At 35.1% G+C, this 17,466-nt stretch overlaps 3 protein-coding genes across 4 annotated transcripts; all 3 read left to right on the forward strand.

The window, feature by feature from the left end:
* The first annotated feature begins 4,671 nt into the window (after nucleotides 1–4,671).
* Nucleotides 4,672–9,103, forward strand: LOC105107956 (uncharacterized WD repeat-containing protein C2A9.03). The gene is made up of 10 exons (XM_011002073.1): nucleotides 4,672–4,779; nucleotides 5,831–5,993; nucleotides 6,100–6,267; nucleotides 6,356–6,442; nucleotides 6,609–6,743; nucleotides 6,835–6,945; nucleotides 7,187–7,278; nucleotides 7,362–7,467; nucleotides 8,195–8,281; nucleotides 8,368–9,103. Exons 2-10 carry the CDS (start codon nucleotides 5,856–5,858, stop codon nucleotides 8,779–8,781), a joined length of 1,338 nt encoding a protein of 445 aa, XP_011000375.1. The 5' UTR covers nucleotides 4,672–4,779; nucleotides 5,831–5,855; the 3' UTR covers nucleotides 8,782–9,103.
* A 769-nt stretch (nucleotides 9,104–9,872) lies between these two features.
* Nucleotides 9,873–10,668, forward strand: LOC105107955 (photosystem I reaction center subunit V, chloroplastic-like). The gene has a single exon (XM_011002072.1). It carries the CDS (start codon nucleotides 9,979–9,981, stop codon nucleotides 10,456–10,458), a length of 480 nt encoding a protein of 159 aa, XP_011000374.1. The 5' UTR covers nucleotides 9,873–9,978; the 3' UTR covers nucleotides 10,459–10,668.
* An 894-nt stretch (nucleotides 10,669–11,562) lies between these two features.
* Nucleotides 11,563–15,425, forward strand: LOC105107957 (high mobility group B protein 10). 2 transcript variants are annotated; one of them, XM_011002074.1, is made up of 6 exons: nucleotides 11,563–12,117; nucleotides 13,133–13,211; nucleotides 13,526–13,688; nucleotides 13,775–13,849; nucleotides 14,658–15,019; nucleotides 15,106–15,425. In XM_011002074.1, the coding sequence occupies exons 1-6, from the start codon at nucleotides 11,927–11,929 to the stop codon at nucleotides 15,184–15,186; spliced, it is 951 nt and encodes a 316-aa protein (XP_011000376.1). In that variant the 5' UTR covers nucleotides 11,563–11,926; the 3' UTR covers nucleotides 15,187–15,425. The 2 variants fall into 2 exon arrangements, with proteins under 2 accessions (XP_011000376.1, XP_011000377.1); XM_011002075.1 differs by having other exon boundaries at nucleotides 13,775–13,825.
* The last annotated feature ends 2,041 nt before the right edge of the window (nucleotides 15,426–17,466 follow it).

Genomic DNA, 17,466 nt, shown 5'->3' on the forward strand with positions numbered 1-17,466 from the left:
TTCTCTAGATTGTGATCACAATAATGCTTTCTTCTGTGATCTAAGGGATTCCAGTTTTTATTCTTTTGTTATGTGCCCCATTTTGTTTGAGTTAACAATCATGCTTGAGGTGTCTAGGTTTATCTTTAGTTTTCTCTCCTCTGGTACTCAAAGGTCAAGTCCTTTTGGTAGGGTTTCTAAAGGAAATTTCATCATCACTTCAACCTCATGATATTCTTTTGGATATGATAAAACCACAAGGACAGTAATCTTTATTACCCAGTTGTGTTTGCTAAAAGCTCTTGTGGAAAGTTATTATCATCGATGTCATTCAAGTACTATTTCATTTCCACTGTTGATCCGTCAACACAGCGACTGTGGATTTCCGAGCCATAGTTTGTTTTACTCTTTCACAGCTTGACTTATTTTAATTTCTTTGAAGTGCCTACACAAGTTTGATTACTTTTGCATTACTGCAACAACTTAAGTATTCAATGTTGCAGATCTTCCTCTGCAAATCATCATGCATGCATTTCATTGTGAATTTGGAGGAGATATTACTTCTTATTTATTTGATAACAATTAAACAGTATATACACTTGCAAGCTTGGTGATTGGAAGCATACTTGGATTTTTCCTCTTCTTCCTTTTTTGTTTTTCCCTCAAGGACGTGCTGGTGCGTCCAGTGTTAGTGAAGTCAGAAAATCACTTGGGAAATTTTGAAGATTAAACATTATAAGATTTTGTGACAGCTAACGGGACTGAGTATTTTGAAGAATATCCTTGTTGTTTGGTTGGTTCTTAGTTTCAATCTATTTAGCAGTCTAGAAGCATTGGGGTGATGGGATTTGTAAGAGGAATGACTTTGTAAGTTTACAGTTGACTGGATTCAAGCAGATCAATGAGAGACGTTAAAAGATCACAAAAGTGTTCATTAGAAGCCTTAAGACTGAAACTTCATGGTCACATTAGTGTGGTCTGCAAATTCTCGCTGATTGATTCTTTACTCTCATGAACCCACCTATCACACAGTGAAAGTCAAGTTCAAAGGAATTACATAGGGGAGGAGATGATTTGTATCATTCTCGAATAGAGCTGTTAATATGACCTTGCAAGCTGGTCACGCCTTCCCAATTCTGGTCATTGTGTTTGGTTCTGTCATGATCAGCTAGCACAATATATCCAAATGATAACTGCATATTTTGTTGATCTCTGAATGCATGTCAATGATTCTCCATTGTTGATTTGTTCTTTTTAGACGCAACATATTGTGTTTGTTTTCTTGAGGGTTTGTTTTTGCAGTTTTTTTATACAATTAGAGAAACATAGGTTACACAATGTTGTTCTAGTCTTGCCAAAGAAGCCAACAATTGTTTTCCAGATTTTAATAGGTTGTATCATTCTGCTTTAGATAGCATGCTGATGGCAATTTATTGTCTTGCTTTAGCTGCAGCTTGCCCTGTAAACTTTACACAATCATCACAAGCCAATGTAAAGGACCTCAGTATCCTCCCAGTCGCTGTTGTGGATCATTTAAGGAGTTTGCCTGTCCTTACGTAGATTTGATTAATGACTTGACCAATGAATGTGCATCAATCATGTTCTGCTACATTAACCTTAATGGGAAATATCCTCCTGGTCTTTTTGCCAATGAATGTAAGGATGGGAAGCTGGGACTTGAATGCCCTGCACCACCTCCATCAGAACTGGCCAGTGACAAAAATGGGAGTCAGATTATGCATGGTCCTCCCTTGTTGCTGATTCTTTTAGTTGGTTTCATAGTGGTGTTATTTTAATTATTTTGAAGGCCTTAAAAATGCTTTTTTATCACCCCCCCCCCCCCCCCCCAATAATTACTTTCAACCTTGGGAGAGAGAAAATTCTCATTGCATTCGGTAGATGCTACCTCTAAAATTGTTTATTTGGGCATACTGGAGAAAAGAATCAAAATATGTATTCCTCCCCTTAAAAATACTTCAATCTATAAATTCAAAGTTTCCCCCAATTTGTTTCTTCAGATATCAACTTGCCCTTTTCATGCCAAGATTGCCCGTGCCCTTATGCTGCGTGCTTGAGATGGTATTGTCTTCGTATGAATCACTTTCATCCATTGATTTTGTTCGTGGCAATTAATAGATGATGCCATGTTTATCAAAAAACCATTTTATATCAGCAACAACTGTCATCTTTGCCTATCTGTGAGATATTTTCAAGTTTGAGCCGGTTGTGGAAGACAACTCCATCCTTAACTCGCTGCATGCAGCATTGGTTGCAGCTGTGGGAATTGAAATAGCCTCCTCAATATCAGCAATTGCAACTACCACATCGCTTCTCCGCTAACAATCTTTCCTCTTCTCATGGAGGGAAATCTACTCCTCACTTGTTCAATTAGAACACCGGCTACTATTATCTCACTTCAAAGGTGCCACAACTTAAAAGGAAGTAAAATAATTACATGCGCAGTTTGTTGGTCGTCATCCCTTGAGTGATAGAAGGCTCCTCGAGTCTTGTGTTACAATGTTGCAGATTTATTATGCTGTTCGATCTTGAGAGAATACCTTCTCCTGACGTGTTTTAGAGCGCCTAACAATGGGTAAGTTTCCTCATGAATCTTTGTTACTGTATGATGAATTCCTACCTGGCTACCTTTTACCAGACAACTACACTACAAACCTTTGTCCTTGAAGCATGCTTCCATTTGAAAGCTCTTTTTGAAGAAAAACATGTGCATTGCCAGATAATTAAGGCAGGAATAGTACCAGATACCCACATCCATAGCTCCCTAATTCTTGTGTACGCAAATTCAGGAAGCATAGATGGCGCAGAAGGTGTTCTTGGAGAATTCTCAGAAGAGAATACGCTTCCTAAGAATGCCATGATTTCAGGTTACTTGAGCGAGGGTCATGTAGACAAGGCCAGAAAAATGTTTGATAACACAGCAGCAAAAGATGCAGCATCTTGGAGTGCATTAATAACAGGATATATAAAGAATGATATGCATGCTGAGGCATTAGCTCTTTTTCAAGATACGATAGTTTCACATATCCTGCCAAATGAAGCAGTGACTTTGCTCTTTGCTTGTGGACAATTAGGAGCTTAGCATCAGGGAAGATGGATACAGGCATACATTGATAAAACTGGATTTCTTAAGAGCACTAAACTCAGTACTGCTCTCATCGATATGTATGCAAGGTGTGGCAGCATTGAGTGTTGTGCTTATGAACTATTTCAGAAAATGCCCCAGAGAGACATTGTAACACGGGGAGTTAAGATTTCAGCTTCTGCTATCTATGGCCAAGCTAAAAAAATGTTTTCAACTGTTTGATGAGATGCTTGCTGATGGGATACATCTAAATAAAGTCATCTTTGTCGCCATGCTATCATCCTGCTCTTATTCTGGTTGTGTTGAAGAGGGCCGGCCATATTTCAGTCGAATGAAACATGATTTTAGAATCAGACGACCTGTTGAAGCTATGAATGCACGGTAGGCCTCCTTGGCCGTGCTGGGCTGCTGGCAAGGGCAGACGAACTAATCCTTTCAATGACAGGACAAGCTAACTCGATTATCTGGTAACGGGAGGGTCGATAATTTTTTTTTGAAGACTAATAAATTTAAAAAATATCATTAGAATTTTTTTTAAAAAAAGCAATGGTTGATAGTTGAGTTTTGTCTCGGTTTTCCGAGTCAACCACAGACTAATCGAGTCTATTAGTTTCAAACAACAATGATTTGGAGTGGAAAAGAAACATTTATAAAAATAAATTTATAAAATGGACATAGAAATAGAAATGTTTAGTTGTGTTTATTTATGGAAAAAAATAGTTTTTAATTTTTTTAAAAAAATAAAAAGCTCAAGAAAATGCATTATAAACTAGAAATGAAAATTATTTCCTTAAAAAGGTGCATTTTCTATTTCTTCATTTTTTGTAAAAAATGAAAAATACTAAAATGATTTTTAAAAAAAATTCTTTACGATAAAAATAAAATTTTTGTTTGTTTAAGTATTATTTCATGATAATTTCTTTTAATACTTTCAATTTAAGTGAAACAAATACCTTGTTTTTCATTTTAAAAAAAATTGTATTTAGTAAACATATTTCCTTAATTCTTCATAAAACAATCATTTTAGAATAAATAAAGACAATTTTTTTGAAAATAAACATGAGCTACATGTTTCTAGCTCTGTATTTCTCTTTATTAAGATTTTTTGTCTTGTAATAGCCTCTTATTCTCTTAACAAAGCTTTTTACTATTGAGTTAGGCATGCACTTTATATATTTCTACCAATATATTTATTTATTTTTTTCACAGCTGCACTATAAAATTTATTTTTATATTTCTTATTGAATAAATAACTAATTACTGTTTTTATTATACAAATAGAAAAAAGAATAATGAAACTATATTAGTAGTAGCTCTAGATGGTGTTATTAAACAATAACATCATCTTATAATTTTGAAACCACTAATTCAAGAGGATTTTATTAATTTTTTTCTAAACATACCAAACCAATATAAAAGATACATATTTAATATTATTAAAAAAAGTAAACAAAATAAAAAAAGTAGTGTGTGTATATATATATATATATATAATTTAATAATAATTAAGGGATGGGGCCAAGGGGTAACTAACAAATTATTATCTATCTACCATAAGATATACATAAAAACATTTTCCTATTATTTAATAATGCCATTATTAGTATTATTTAGCTCTGATATTTTATACTTCCTCTCTAGATCGACGAAAGGAGCTCTCTTTCTCCAATCCTCAAAGTTGCAACTCTCACCCGCAGGTACCATTTCTCTCTTTCATTTCCTATTTCTCTTCTCCCGATCTCAGGGTTCCTCAATTTTGGTCCCCATAACGTACAAAACTCGTTCAAAATTATTCCTCTTTTTCTTTCAGTTTTTTTGGGTTAAAAGTTTCCTACTTTAGATTTTATATCGATTCCTCTGGTCTAGTTTTGCGATCCCTTTTTGTATTTGTAATCATAATTAAGATGGCGTTTTATTTTTACTCCTGATTTTCCTACAATTTGTTGAAAGTTTGTGACTTTGAAATTCAATTGGGGTTTTGGTGAATATGGTTTCGTTTTGAAATTTTTAGTGTTTTGTTGTTTAGGAATTGAGAAATGATGAGCTGATTTTGGATTTTTTATATTAATTTTAAATTATTGTCGGCGAACATTTAGAATTGGTTTTTGGTCGATTTTTGTTTAAAGTTTGATGATATTTGGAGTAATATGATGGAATGCTGTTAATTAATTTACTGAATGCTTATGATTAAAGGTTAATCTAAACAAATACTATGGATATGGTCCCTTTCGTTTTATGATGCTTGGATGTCACTCTGTGATTACTTGTTCTTGGTGTTGATTGTTTTGTCATGATGAATTAGTTTTTCTGCATTGGGTCAGTGTTTGTTGTGCACAATTGTAATTCGTTACGTCATATTTTGATTCCACCTCAAGCACCTTCTTTATTTATATGAGCAGTGAGAACTGACTTGTTTATTGAATCTATGACTGTTTTTACCTGTTTCTTCCGTGTATCATCGTGAAATATGTATGGATGTTCTGTTTTCATGGTTTTTGTTGTTGATTTGTGATATGTCTTCTTCGTGTATCTAAATGAGTTGACTATGATTGGCTGTCAGTAGTCCTTATATGCAGTCATTCCTATAATCTTTTAATTGCTATAGACATTGATTGAATCTATAGCTTTATTATTTCTCCAACCATTTTAATATTTTAAATTTGGCAATTGGTTTGCGTGTTAATTTTGCTCTATGGTTACATCAGCTTCTGTTGATACTTGACTGATTGGCTTGAGTTGATGTTACAGGGTAGGTGGAATTTGTTAGAAAAATATGTCCCATTACCAAGGGGATGATGCTGAATACATGGAAGATGAATATGAAATGGAAGATGTAGATGATGACATGGATGAAGAGTTTCGTGCTAGGGAGATGGGCTCAGACTCTGACAATGATGAATATGACCACCTGGTTTGTGTTCTTTACTGCATTATTTGTGTGGGCAATCCTGGACAATTTTTGCCACTTTAAGTTTGGTCTGATTTAGGATTTGAAGCATTTTTGTGTTCTGCTGCAGAATAATAAAGTAGATGATACATCTGCTTCTGATGCTAGAAATGGAAAAGACATTCAAGGAATTCCTTGGGAGAGACTTAGCATCACTAGAGATAAATACCGGCAAACCAGGCTAGAACAATACAAGAACTATGAGAATATACCTCACTCTGGGGAAGATTCAAAAAAGGTGAATTCTTATTTCATCTCTGTTCCAAGAGTGCTCTCTATCAGCAAGGTCACTTCAGCAGTTTTATACTCTCCTTTTCTTGATGCAGGATTGTAAAATTACTAAAAAGGGGGGCATGTATTATGAGTTTAGACGAAATTCCAGATCTGTCAAATCTACCATTCTTCATTTCCAGGTTAGTTGGAGAAGCCAGTTTTTTCTAGAGAAAAATGTTGTGACAATTCATGGAGTCTGGAAAGTCTGGTACATCAATAGATGTATGATTGAGTGCAGATAGGCTTGAAGTGGTTATGATGTTTGATTGACTTGCATACATGTATCTGTGGTTTTTCGTGATGCAGTTGAGGAACTTGGTTTGGGCTACAACAAAGCATGATGTCTACCTTATGTCGGATTCCTCTGTCATTCATTGGTCTTCTTTAACTTGCAGCAAGACTGATGTTCTTGATGTTTCTGGACACGTGGCACCAACTGAGGTCAGTTTTGGCTTTACTTCCTCTCATCTTTGTGCAGATTAGCATTCAGATTTGATTTCCGGTAAATTGATCAATTTGTTCTGTTTTCTAGAAACATCCTGGAAGTCTGTTGGAAGGATTCACACAAACTCAAGTTAGTACTCTAGCAGTGAAAGATAATTTGCTAGTTGCTGGAGGGTTCCAGGGAGAGCTTATTTGCAAGGTAAGTTTAAGATCTTGCTTTTGCAAGTCGTTTTCTTGAAAGAAATAAAGAGATTTCATAAAATGGGTGACCAGTGTTAAATAAATGTCACTTTTATGGGGTGTTGGCACTTTCTCTGCTTGTTTTGGCTGCTTGGAAATATAAATTGTTTCTATAATCATGTCACCTCTGAGATTTGATTTAATGATTTCTCTGGTAGTAACAAAAAAAGGCTTATTATCAAGCTTTTATTGGAATGCAGCATCTAGATCGGCCTGGAGTAAGCTTTTGTTCCAGAACAACTTATGATGATAATGCTATCACCAATGCTGTTGAGATCTATGATAGTCCTAGGTACATATTTTCCATTGTGCTGATGTTGGACTATTAACATTTTTAATGCAGAAATAACCTACCTTTTTTATTTTAATTGCCAGTGGTGCAGTGCACTTTATTGCTTCAAACAATGACTGTGGAGTTAGAGATTTTGATATGGAGAAATACCAGCTCTCAAAGCATTTTCGTTTTCCTTGGCCAGTGAACGTGAGTAACCAATATCCAGTTTGGTAATTCAACATGTTATTTCTTGTATTAGAAATCCGTTAGCTACTGCGATACTTTGAACTCTTGCACTGATGAGACCCCCCTAACATGCCATCCATAGTTTCATCTCTCTCACCGTATGCAGGTGTGTATTTTGATATCTGTGGCATTTCAGATAAAAGGTTGGATTCCTCTTATAGAAAGAGGAGATCAAATCTTAGTAATGAATCAAAAATTTGTTTTCCACATGTGCAGATTGGTAATGCACATATAATGTCAGGTTTTCATAGTTTAACCGGTTCTGCCACTGTTGCTCTTTTTGGACGGTTTCAACTGTTACCTGAGTGTTGCATCTTTAGCCTCCTCGTGGGTTGTTTGTTACTTGTTAGTCACTAATTGAGGAGTGACATGCAAGCATTCAGGGAATCAGTTGGTTTTTTATATTAATTTGGTGACATGCTAACAATTTGTTGTATGAGGACTATCAGTCTATCACTGATAAGTGAAACATAAGCAAATTCTTTCATTGTCTCTGCAATCTTGAGTTCATTTTACTTGATTGGATAAATACTGTTTTCTTGAGTTATGTTTTTCTGGGGAAGGCATGGTGGCCTAGTTCTTGCCTAACTTGACCGTAGGGGTGGCTGAGGCCAGGTTTTTAACTACTTGACTGGAAATATAAACATTTGATGGTTATTGCATGTTTTGTATTTTGTCATGTGTGCAGCATACTTCCCTTAGTCCTGATGGAAAGCTTCTAACAATTGTTGGCGACAGCTCAGATGGTATGTTGGTGGACTCCATTTCTGGGAAGGTAGTAGTCTTTCCTTGCCATCAACTTTACAAATATGAATTTTACAGAGGAGTATATGTGATGACTTGAATTTTGATTGCTTACAGACAGTGACATCCTTGTCTGGGCATCTGGATTTCTCGTTTGCATCAGCATGGCATCCTGATGGGGTCACTTTTGCTACTGGGAACCAGGACAAAACATGCCGCATTTGGGATGTTCGGAACCTGTCGAAATCACTTGCTGTTTTGAAGGGCAATCTCGGTGCAATTCGGTCAATTCGATACACATCTGATGGTCAATATATGTCAATGGCTGAGCCTGCAGATTTTGTGCATGTTTATGATGTGAAAAATGGGTATGAAAAGGAGCAGGAGATTGATTTCTTTGGCGAGATATCTGGTGTGTCATTCAGTCCTGACACAGAGGCTCTTTACATTGGAGTGTGGGATCGCACATATGGTAGTCTCCTTGAGTATGGCCGTTGCCGGAACTATTCATACCTTGATTCCTTTGTTTGAAGAAATGTGTGTTGGTATGGTTTTTTTCCTTTGATGCAATTGAGGAACCTAATAAAACCATATAATGTAGAAGGAGGTTTAGATGTATATTGTATTACTATTGTGGAATTTTAGGTTCTCGTGGTTCTATTAGTCTTGGTGCCACCGTTGTTGTTGGGTTATTATAAGATGTGTAGAAAGGAGGGAATGTACAGAAGGCTAGAACGTATAATTCAGTGTGAACAATAGCATGGAATTGAACTTCTGCTTCTTCAGGTAGATGAATTTTTCTATCTGCTGTCCAATGTAATCTTATTTCTCGTGATATCCAGTCTTTCTGATCTGTTTCCCATCCAGTCCCCACCTCATTGCAATTTGCCTTTTGCTCTAACTATTTGAGATTCTCGAGCATACCTGATGAAAACTTGCATGCTTATTTACCATACCTTAAGAGGACCATATACACATGACCAGTCTGTTCTAGGTCACAGCTTCATTAGCAAACACAACTTCATAATCCTTCACGGATGATCTATCACTGGTTTTGGACCCGCCCTCTGGAAGACTCTGATTTGAATGGATAGCATCTGCTGCTGACCAATTATTAAACCCAGTTCCATCATCAAGAAATCTAATTTTTGATTCTGATTCAGTATAAACATGCATGTTAATTACTTCTCGTAGCAATATGTCTTCATATGTTTCTTGACTGATTTAGGAGCCTTAGGTACCATGTAGTATTATCGTTGTTCAAGATGATCAGCCAAAAGCAAATTTCGAAGGTTGATGGTGGGATTATTTTCAGGGCTGACAAAAACTGATAATTGAAAGGAGTAGGGGTCATCTATTTACAAGAAAAAGCAACCGACCTCATTGTTATTTTTGCTTCTTGAGGAAATCCGAATCCTTTATGATTACCTTTGACTGACAAAATAAAAATAAATAGAGCTGTAAAGCAAACAAAATTAAATAGATTTTTGGCCCTAAAGGGTGACCATGCAAATTCCATGGTCACCATTTAGGGCCAAAATCTCTAATCCACAAAGAACCAATGAAGCATGGCCATCTCACACACCAAAATCTTTCCCCTATCACTTCCATCCTCACAACACTAATCCCCCTTTACACCACCACTAGCGGGATATATGATCTTTATGAACCAAAGCACAATCTCATCATCTCCAGACCTATCTTCAACTCACAAGGCAGGCACCAGCAATGGCAACCTCTAGCTTGCTTTCCACACCCACCATCCAAAAGCACCACCACAACCTCACCCCATCCAACATCTCATTCCAAGGCCTTAGACCCCTCACCAAGGCCAAAACCACCTCCCTCTCCAAGATCACCCTCACTGCACCAAAAAGGAGCTTAGCTGTGAAAGCAGAGCTTAGCCCATCATTGGTCATAAGCTTGAGCACAGGGGTATCACTCTTTTTGGGAAGGTTTGTGTTCTTTAACTTCCAAAGGGAGAACGTGGCAAAACAAGTGCCTGAACAGAATGGTTTGACTCACTTTGAGGCAGGAGATGAGCGTGCCAAGGAATATGTTAGCCTCCTGAAATCAAATGATCCAGTTGGTTTCAACATTGTTGATGTTCTTGCTTGGGGATCCATTGGCCATATTGTTGCCTACTACATCTTAGCCACAGCCAGCAATGGCTATGACTGGGACCCCAGCTTCCCATGTTGCTTTTAGATCATATCACCATTTCTTTAATCGATTGTGCTTCACTTGCGTAAACCTTGTATAGTGGTAGTGGTTTATTAGAGAGGCTTCTTTTTTCTCCTTTTGGTTTTCACTTTTTTTTCTCTCTCAAAAGGTTTGCATGATCCTCTTTATGTGTAATCTTCACTTACCTTGCGTTGTGATGTTCTATTGAAGCACCAAAATGTCTTGCACTCTTAACAATTTTTTGGAGCAGAGGGGCGCTTCAGCCACAAATTCTGGTGATTGATGAATTGGGTTGTGCCTTGCTGGAATTACAACCAGCTAGAAGGGCATGAGTCCCAAAGAACACATTCCAACGCATCGAATTTGCGAAATACAGAATTTCAATGCATTCCAGCAGCCTTCAGGTCTGTGAGTTCCAAATAAAACTTTGGGGGTTCAAAATTATAGCATCAATTTTGACGATTAAAGAGGGGTGCATGCTAGGCTGCCCTTGCTCCAATGCTGGTTTCCTAGTGCTCCATTTCTTTATTACACAAAGGGGAAAAGAGAAACAAGCAAGCAAAACTTTTGGCATTTTACTAAAAGAAATAAAACCAAATTGCAAATTGTAATACATATTTTTCACCACCCTTTTGGAATTATTTTCTAAAGATATTTGCACTTGTAGAAAATGAATATATTTGCGGAGAAGCCAAGAGTGAAGGCCTCATTGCACACAACAACAACCATACAATTAGCACTCGAAACACATACTATATAAAGAAAAAAGAAATTGCTAAGTATACTTAATCAATCAATTCATTCAGGAAAATTACATAAAAAATTATTATTAACATAATTAGAGTTTAATATTGTGATATTATATTGTATTTATATGGAAAGTAAAAACAAGATACACACCACTTGACCCCTCTTTTAGTAGGATTTTTTTATAATTTTCTCTTGAAGATTATTTTCCTTGTTGAATGAGATTCATGGTCAAATATTCATAGTTGAAATAGAAAAAAAATCTCTGAAAATAGGATAAAGTAAAGCATTGTAAAAATATAAAAAAGTTTTAAATTTTGAAATTCTTGTCCAATTGTCTTTACTCTTTACATCCTCATCACTTACAACTCCCCTCCCTTAATTACAACCTTCCTCAAAGAGAGGGCTCTAATTTTCTATTATTAGCCTATCAAACCAAGTGAAATACAATTACCATGATAACCTTTCAATTTGCAAGTTTGAAGTTGCAAGTACAACCATTTATAGTAGCTTTTGATCTAATTCTAATCCTCCCGTCTTCTTTTATTTACCTCACAAGATGTTTCTGGGATTTTCATGCTCTTCTAATCTTATAAAAATCTTATTTTTTTCTCTTACATCTTCATATCTATAGGGCTAACTGAAGTCTTTCTGTATGTGTTCTTGTCTTGTAAAAGTAAAAGGGCAAAATTAAAATATCTATTAGTCTACTTATATCCTTTTTTTTGGTCTACCCAAAACAAAAATGTCTACTCTTGACCCAACTGCTACTGTTATTTCACCTCAGCAACAAGAATTACACAGTGAGAGCATAAATGGCCAATCTTTCAGGTCCTATCCTCCAGCTACAGCCAAGTATGAAGATATTGCTCTAAGTTCAGACCTTTTTTGGGAAAAGCTCAAAGCTTTTCATGAATCCTTTGGCACCAAATTCATGTAAGTTGGTTTTCCCGCAAACCCTTTAACATACTTTATTTTTTTATGTTGTTGTTATCTGGGTCCATCTTATTTGATGGATTCTTTGTATTTCAAGTGTTTTTTTTTGGGGTTTATCTCATGAATTATGTCTTTATATTGTAATGATCTAGCTTCCTTTAGTTGCTATATTTGCTTCTTCTTTTTTTCTTTCTTCTTTCTTCTTTTTTTTTTTCTGGCTATTAGATTTTTTCATGTTTGGTTGTGAAAATATTCTAGCGCCTTTTGGGGTTAACTTCACCCCTCAATGTGGAGAGACGCATATTTGTATGTTTTTCTAGTTTCCCAACTTCAACTAAAATGGTCGAGCTAAAATGTTTGTTGCTTTCTCCTAGATTTTTATGTTTCCAAGATTTGAATTACTCCTTGAGCACTAACTTTAAGATGCAATGTGAACTAGGGTTTTTCTACCTTACCTTTTGTGTTTTATGACTTGTAGACTTCTTTGATATTTCATAAAAGACTTGCTTTATTTTCTTGTATTTGATCAATTCTTAATGAATGTGGTTATGGTAATTTATTTTGGTACCCTGATGATCTCCAAAGACTGTTGAGATGCAAGTAATGAAATGAAATGAAAAAAAAAGCAATGAAATTTATCATTATCAAAAGAACTAAAGAACAACACCTTAATTGGTTACTAGAGGGAAAAAAGAGAGTAGATTTACGTAAATACTTCAACCTTCCAAAGGCAATTGCTTATAAGTGGACCTTATGACTGATTTATTGACTATATGTTGTTAGGTTTTGGCTTCAATAGTATTCTCTCAGTCTAGATTCAATCTTATTTTAAGTAGCAAACTGTATAATCTTTTCCCCCATCCACTTAATTCTATCTCCTTGAGGATTTTCTATTGCTTGTCTATTTTAATGCGCAACTGGATTAAAATTGAAACATCAATGGCTTTCTTAAAAGAAGAAACTATGGATGGAGGTATGATTAACAATCTTTGATGTAAATTTTGTTAATGAATAGGGTTCCTACTGTGGGAGGAAAGGCTCTTGATCTTCACCATCTTTTTGTGGAGGTCACATCTCGTGGTGGCATTGAGAAGGTATGAGTTATTAATTTCTTTATCTTCTGTCTAGGAGCTTTTTGCAAATGTAAAACTGTTACAAAGTATGCTGCCCTTCTTATATTCTGTTTCACCTCATCTTCTCACAATTGAATGAAGGATAGCATTAAGTGTGAGTTTTCTGGTGAAATGACTTGCCTGAATAATTTATTGTGCAAACCTCACAGAAATGTGGAACTTATTAGTGTATTTGGAGTCATTTTAAGTTTTGTGGGAAGTACCGTAAAATTCTTTCAAGGGCATTCTTATTCTTCTTCTTTTTCTGGTTTTAATTTCTCTTGAAATGGTTACAGGTCATTACAGATCGTAAGTGGAAGGAAGTGATTACAGCCTTCAATTTCCCAACGACAATTACCAGTGCATCATTTGTCTTAAGGAAGCATTATCTATCATTACTCTATCATTTCGAGCAGGTTTACCACTTCAACAAACAAATTCCTTTAGTTTCAGGGACTGGTAATTGTGATCATATTCTTGTTGTGTTCTCTTTCCTTTTTTTTCAAAATTACCCAATATATACTTTTGGCATTCTGTTCTCACAGATGCAATGAATGGGAGGAGCCTTGTTAATGGATCTGCAACCCTAGAAGAAGGTGCCATCGCAAACCAGTTTTCTAGTAAGGGAATGTGTCCATTACTGCTGTCAATGTGATGGTGTAGATATATTGTCCTATCTTAAATTCTGGGTTGGATCTTCTTTTGCTTAATTTTTTTATTTCTTTTTGTGATTTCAATGGACCCAGAGTAGTATATTTTTCAATTGGAGCTTTTTGAAGAGAAACAAGCAACAAAAATGGCAGTATAATTGATTGTATTGTGGCCTTCAGTATGGATAATCTTCCGGAAAGGTCTATAGCTTTTGACTATAGCAATGCTGGATGTCTACTAGTAGTTGAAAACTTTACATCTTTAGGTTTATGGCTCAGCTGATAACTCATTTTCAATTTTCAATTTTCAATTATCAATTTTTTTTCCCGCTGGATGTGTTGTTGGATTCTCTCTTGTACTTTTGGAGCATCCTAATTCCACATTTTGCTCAACTCTGAGAATTGCCTATGAAGGGGCAATAGGCACCGTGAAGCAATTTGCTAAATTTGAGCAGCTGAATAGATCCATCATTACTGGTTGAGAGATGTGAATGTGTTGAATTACTTGTCCCTTAGTGAACTATCTCTTCAGTGATTGTGACAAGTGTGCAGTTTGCTTTTGCTATAGTATACTTGATGAAAATTACGAAAAAAACACTACTGAAATTTTATTTCCTATTTGTCATCTTGCTTTGGAAACTTGTATGCTACTTTAAATTTTGCATCAATGGTACCTTCTCCTCCTTGTTTGTGTGCTGAATATTTTCTGACTTTGAATGCTGACTCTAATAACATCTATAGCTGCAGCATGTAGAGTGATGACCCTTTTCAATCTCAGGTAGTCAACAATTGCAGATTGGTTGTTCAGTGAGTGGAATCATTGATGGCAAATTTGATAACGGATATCTGGTTACTGTGAACCTGGGCACTAATCAGCTTAAAGGTGTCCTATACCATATTCCTCATACATTTCATGAGTCTCAGGATTCTCGTTCTTCAGATTTGCCTCCTCGCCGGCGCCGGAAGAGATCGCGGTTAGCCTTACGTGATCCTTCTCAGCCCAAGTCCAACAGGAGTGGCTACAATTTTTTCTTTACTGAACATTATGCCCAGCTAAAGCCCCTACACCATGGGCAAGAGAAAGTCATTAGCAAGAAGATTGGGCTCTTATGGAACAACCTCACGGAGGCAGAAAAGCAGGTAAGCAAAATTGTTTATATCTTCAATCTTAATTTTTGGGTTTTGCAATTATTCTCAGTCCTCCACTTACTCTTCTTGTGATGCAGGTTTATCAGGAGAAAGGTTCGAGGGACAAGGAGAAATACAGGAATGAAATGTTGGAGTACAGATCTTCATATGCTCAATAGCTTACATACGCATCTAGGCGCTAGTACATTCTTCTATTTTCTTTTGTAGTTCTGTTGTGTTGTGGTTGATGCTATAGTTAGTGGTTCTGTTTTGTAGTCTACAAATATTACTGACTTTTGCATTTAGGAGCATCCATGTTAGAGGTTTATTATCACAAGGAATTTAGAGCAAGTAGACTTGTAATCAGTTAATGTTATGCTTATACCGTCATTTTATGAGTCGAGTCTTGGTAAATTATGATTCCTTCTTCCCTTCCCCATGTGGGAGTTTATAGGATCAACACCACTGGCGTTCTCCTTGTAAAAGCTGACTCTTGCAAGGAGAAAAATCTAGCGAAGTCCCTGACCTTCAGACGTTCGTGATTTTTACCATCCCCTTGTGCCCATGTTTTGACTCTTTAAATGTTTTTCTCATGCATGTGCAAGCTCCTTCGCAAATATGTGTCCTGATATGTAGCCAAGAAACCAATCAATTTGGATTTATTTACTCCCAAATTCTCTATGTTTTGAGCATAAAAGGAATCAAAAGAAGAGGAAGCAATGTGAATCAAGCTTGTGATCATTACGGAATTTGGATATCTGTAAGGTATGCATAAAAAAGAATGGAAAACGTGTAAAAATCATTTCCTGGAAGATCACTCTGTAAAATAGAAATTCATAGTGGTGATGAGCCCATTTGAGAGCACCTTTTCTAGATCAAGCTTGTGATCTGAGTAACCACGAATAAAACGAAGTGTTCGGTCATGAAGAACACCCAAGTTCTGCTATAGTGATAGCTTGCGGAAGGTTGGCGTCACGGAAATCAAGCACTGAAGAGTTGTGCAAACCAACATATCCATCTCAACAAAAAGTTCCAAATTCTGAGATGAATAAGTTGTATGTATACATGGATTTTGCAGACCTCAATTATATGTTCCACACCTTATCGAGTTTTACTCAATTATATGTTCTACACCTCCAACAAAAATAATATTATACATAAAACTAAAACTTTTGGTGTTTCTCCTGTTCGCAAAAACACCGTTCACCTTCATATTTTATTATATATTATATTAGTATAAATTATATAAATTTTTAATTTAGTTATTGAACTTTTTTGTTTGCACTATCAAGCCCTTTTCAAATCAAATTATAGCCCATTATTTTTTATCTATTAGGTAATTAGTCTCTTAAATTTTATAAAATTAAATTTTAATATCAAATTTTATTTTATTTATTTTTCTGTCCTGTTTGTTTTTAGTTGGAGGAAAGAGAGTAGGTCATCAAATTCTAACTTAGAGAAAAAAAATGTTTATTGATGACGAACTTAGCCATCAAAATGATTATTTTTATGTTAAATGGTTCTTTATAATGAGAAGAGTTAAGATTAAGTTTTTTTTTTTTAACTTTGAAAACACCTAAAAAATCATATATGATTTTAGAAAATTCTTTTTTTGAGTGGATTTCGAGTTTTAGGGTGGTTATTTATGTTTTTCATGGCTATGAATTGATTTAACAAGGTATTTATGGTGTTTCCTAAGTGTTTTGAAAAAAATAGGATGAAAATAAATTTTTAAATAAAAAACAAAGGACCATGTTTTTCTAGCCACCATGGTGGTCGCATTCTAGGAATGAATAAATGATGTTGATGCAGGTGATACATTAATTTTTTTTTCCTGATGCATGGGGCGGATGATGTGTTGTTTGCCCCATTAAACTTAAAAAAATATAGACGTAAGCGCGAGTCGTTGCTTGATTAGGCCAGGTGCTTGGCTTGACTTGATTTTTTTTTAATTTTTTTTAAAAAAGTAATGCATTAATTGAATTTTTTTCCAAATAAATTGTGGGTTGATGTTTTAATTAGTTTGCGATAATTTTTGTTTTTAATAATATTGATTTTTTTTAGTTTTTAAAAAGATAAATATGATTCATCTGTGATTTTTTTCTTAATTTTATACAAATTAATTTTTTTAAAAATATTAATTTTTTATAATATTTTTCATATGTGCTCCCTTGTATTTTTTTAATTCAATATATTTTATGTGCATGTTGGTTTCTATTACAAATTTTATATTTTTTCTTTTATAAATTTATTTTGATAGAAAAATTTATTACACATAATAAGGTAAATTACTCATGTTGCGATATTAAATATTTTTATCTTCAATTGTCACTTATTGTTTTTTACAATATTTTAGTATTAGGTTGGTATTTTATTTTGTGATTTTATATTTTTCTATCATGAAGTTAAATAAAAATAGTTTTGAAATTTTTTCTTGTAATTCTACTGGAATTCATAGC

Source organism: Populus euphratica, unplaced genomic scaffold (assembly GCF_000495115.2).
Source record: "Populus euphratica unplaced genomic scaffold, PopEup_1.0 scaffold176.1, whole genome shotgun sequence".
NCBI lineage: Eukaryota > Viridiplantae > Streptophyta > Magnoliopsida > Malpighiales > Salicaceae > Populus > Populus euphratica.

What these genes read in the sequence shown, in the direction of transcription:
- LOC105107956 (XM_011002073.1), top strand. Translation starts at nt 5,856, where the DNA reads ATGTCCCATTACCAAGGGGATGATGCTGAATACATGGAAGATGAATAT. An exon ending in ATGATGAATATGACCACCTG is followed by an intron (nt 5,994 to 6,099) that starts GTTTGTGTTCTT and finishes GTTCTGCTGCAG; the next exon opens with AATAATAAAGTAGATGATAC. An exon ending in GAGATCTATGATAGTCCTAG is followed by an intron (nt 7,279 to 7,361) that starts GTACATATTTTC and finishes TTTAATTGCCAG; the next exon opens with TGGTGCAGTGCACTTTATTG.
- LOC105107955 (XM_011002072.1), top strand. Translation starts at nt 9,979, where the DNA reads ATGGCAACCTCTAGCTTGCTTTCCACACCCACCATCCAAAAGCACCAC.
- LOC105107957 (XM_011002074.1), top strand. Translation starts at nt 11,927, where the DNA reads ATGTCTACTCTTGACCCAACTGCTACTGTTATTTCACCTCAGCAACAA. An exon ending in CTCGTGGTGGCATTGAGAAG is followed by an intron (nt 13,212 to 13,525) that starts GTATGAGTTATT and finishes AAATGGTTACAG; the next exon opens with GTCATTACAGATCGTAAGTG. An exon ending in TCCTTTAGTTTCAGGGACTG is followed by an intron (nt 13,689 to 13,774) that starts GTAATTGTGATC and finishes CTGTTCTCACAG; the next exon opens with ATGCAATGAATGGGAGGAGC.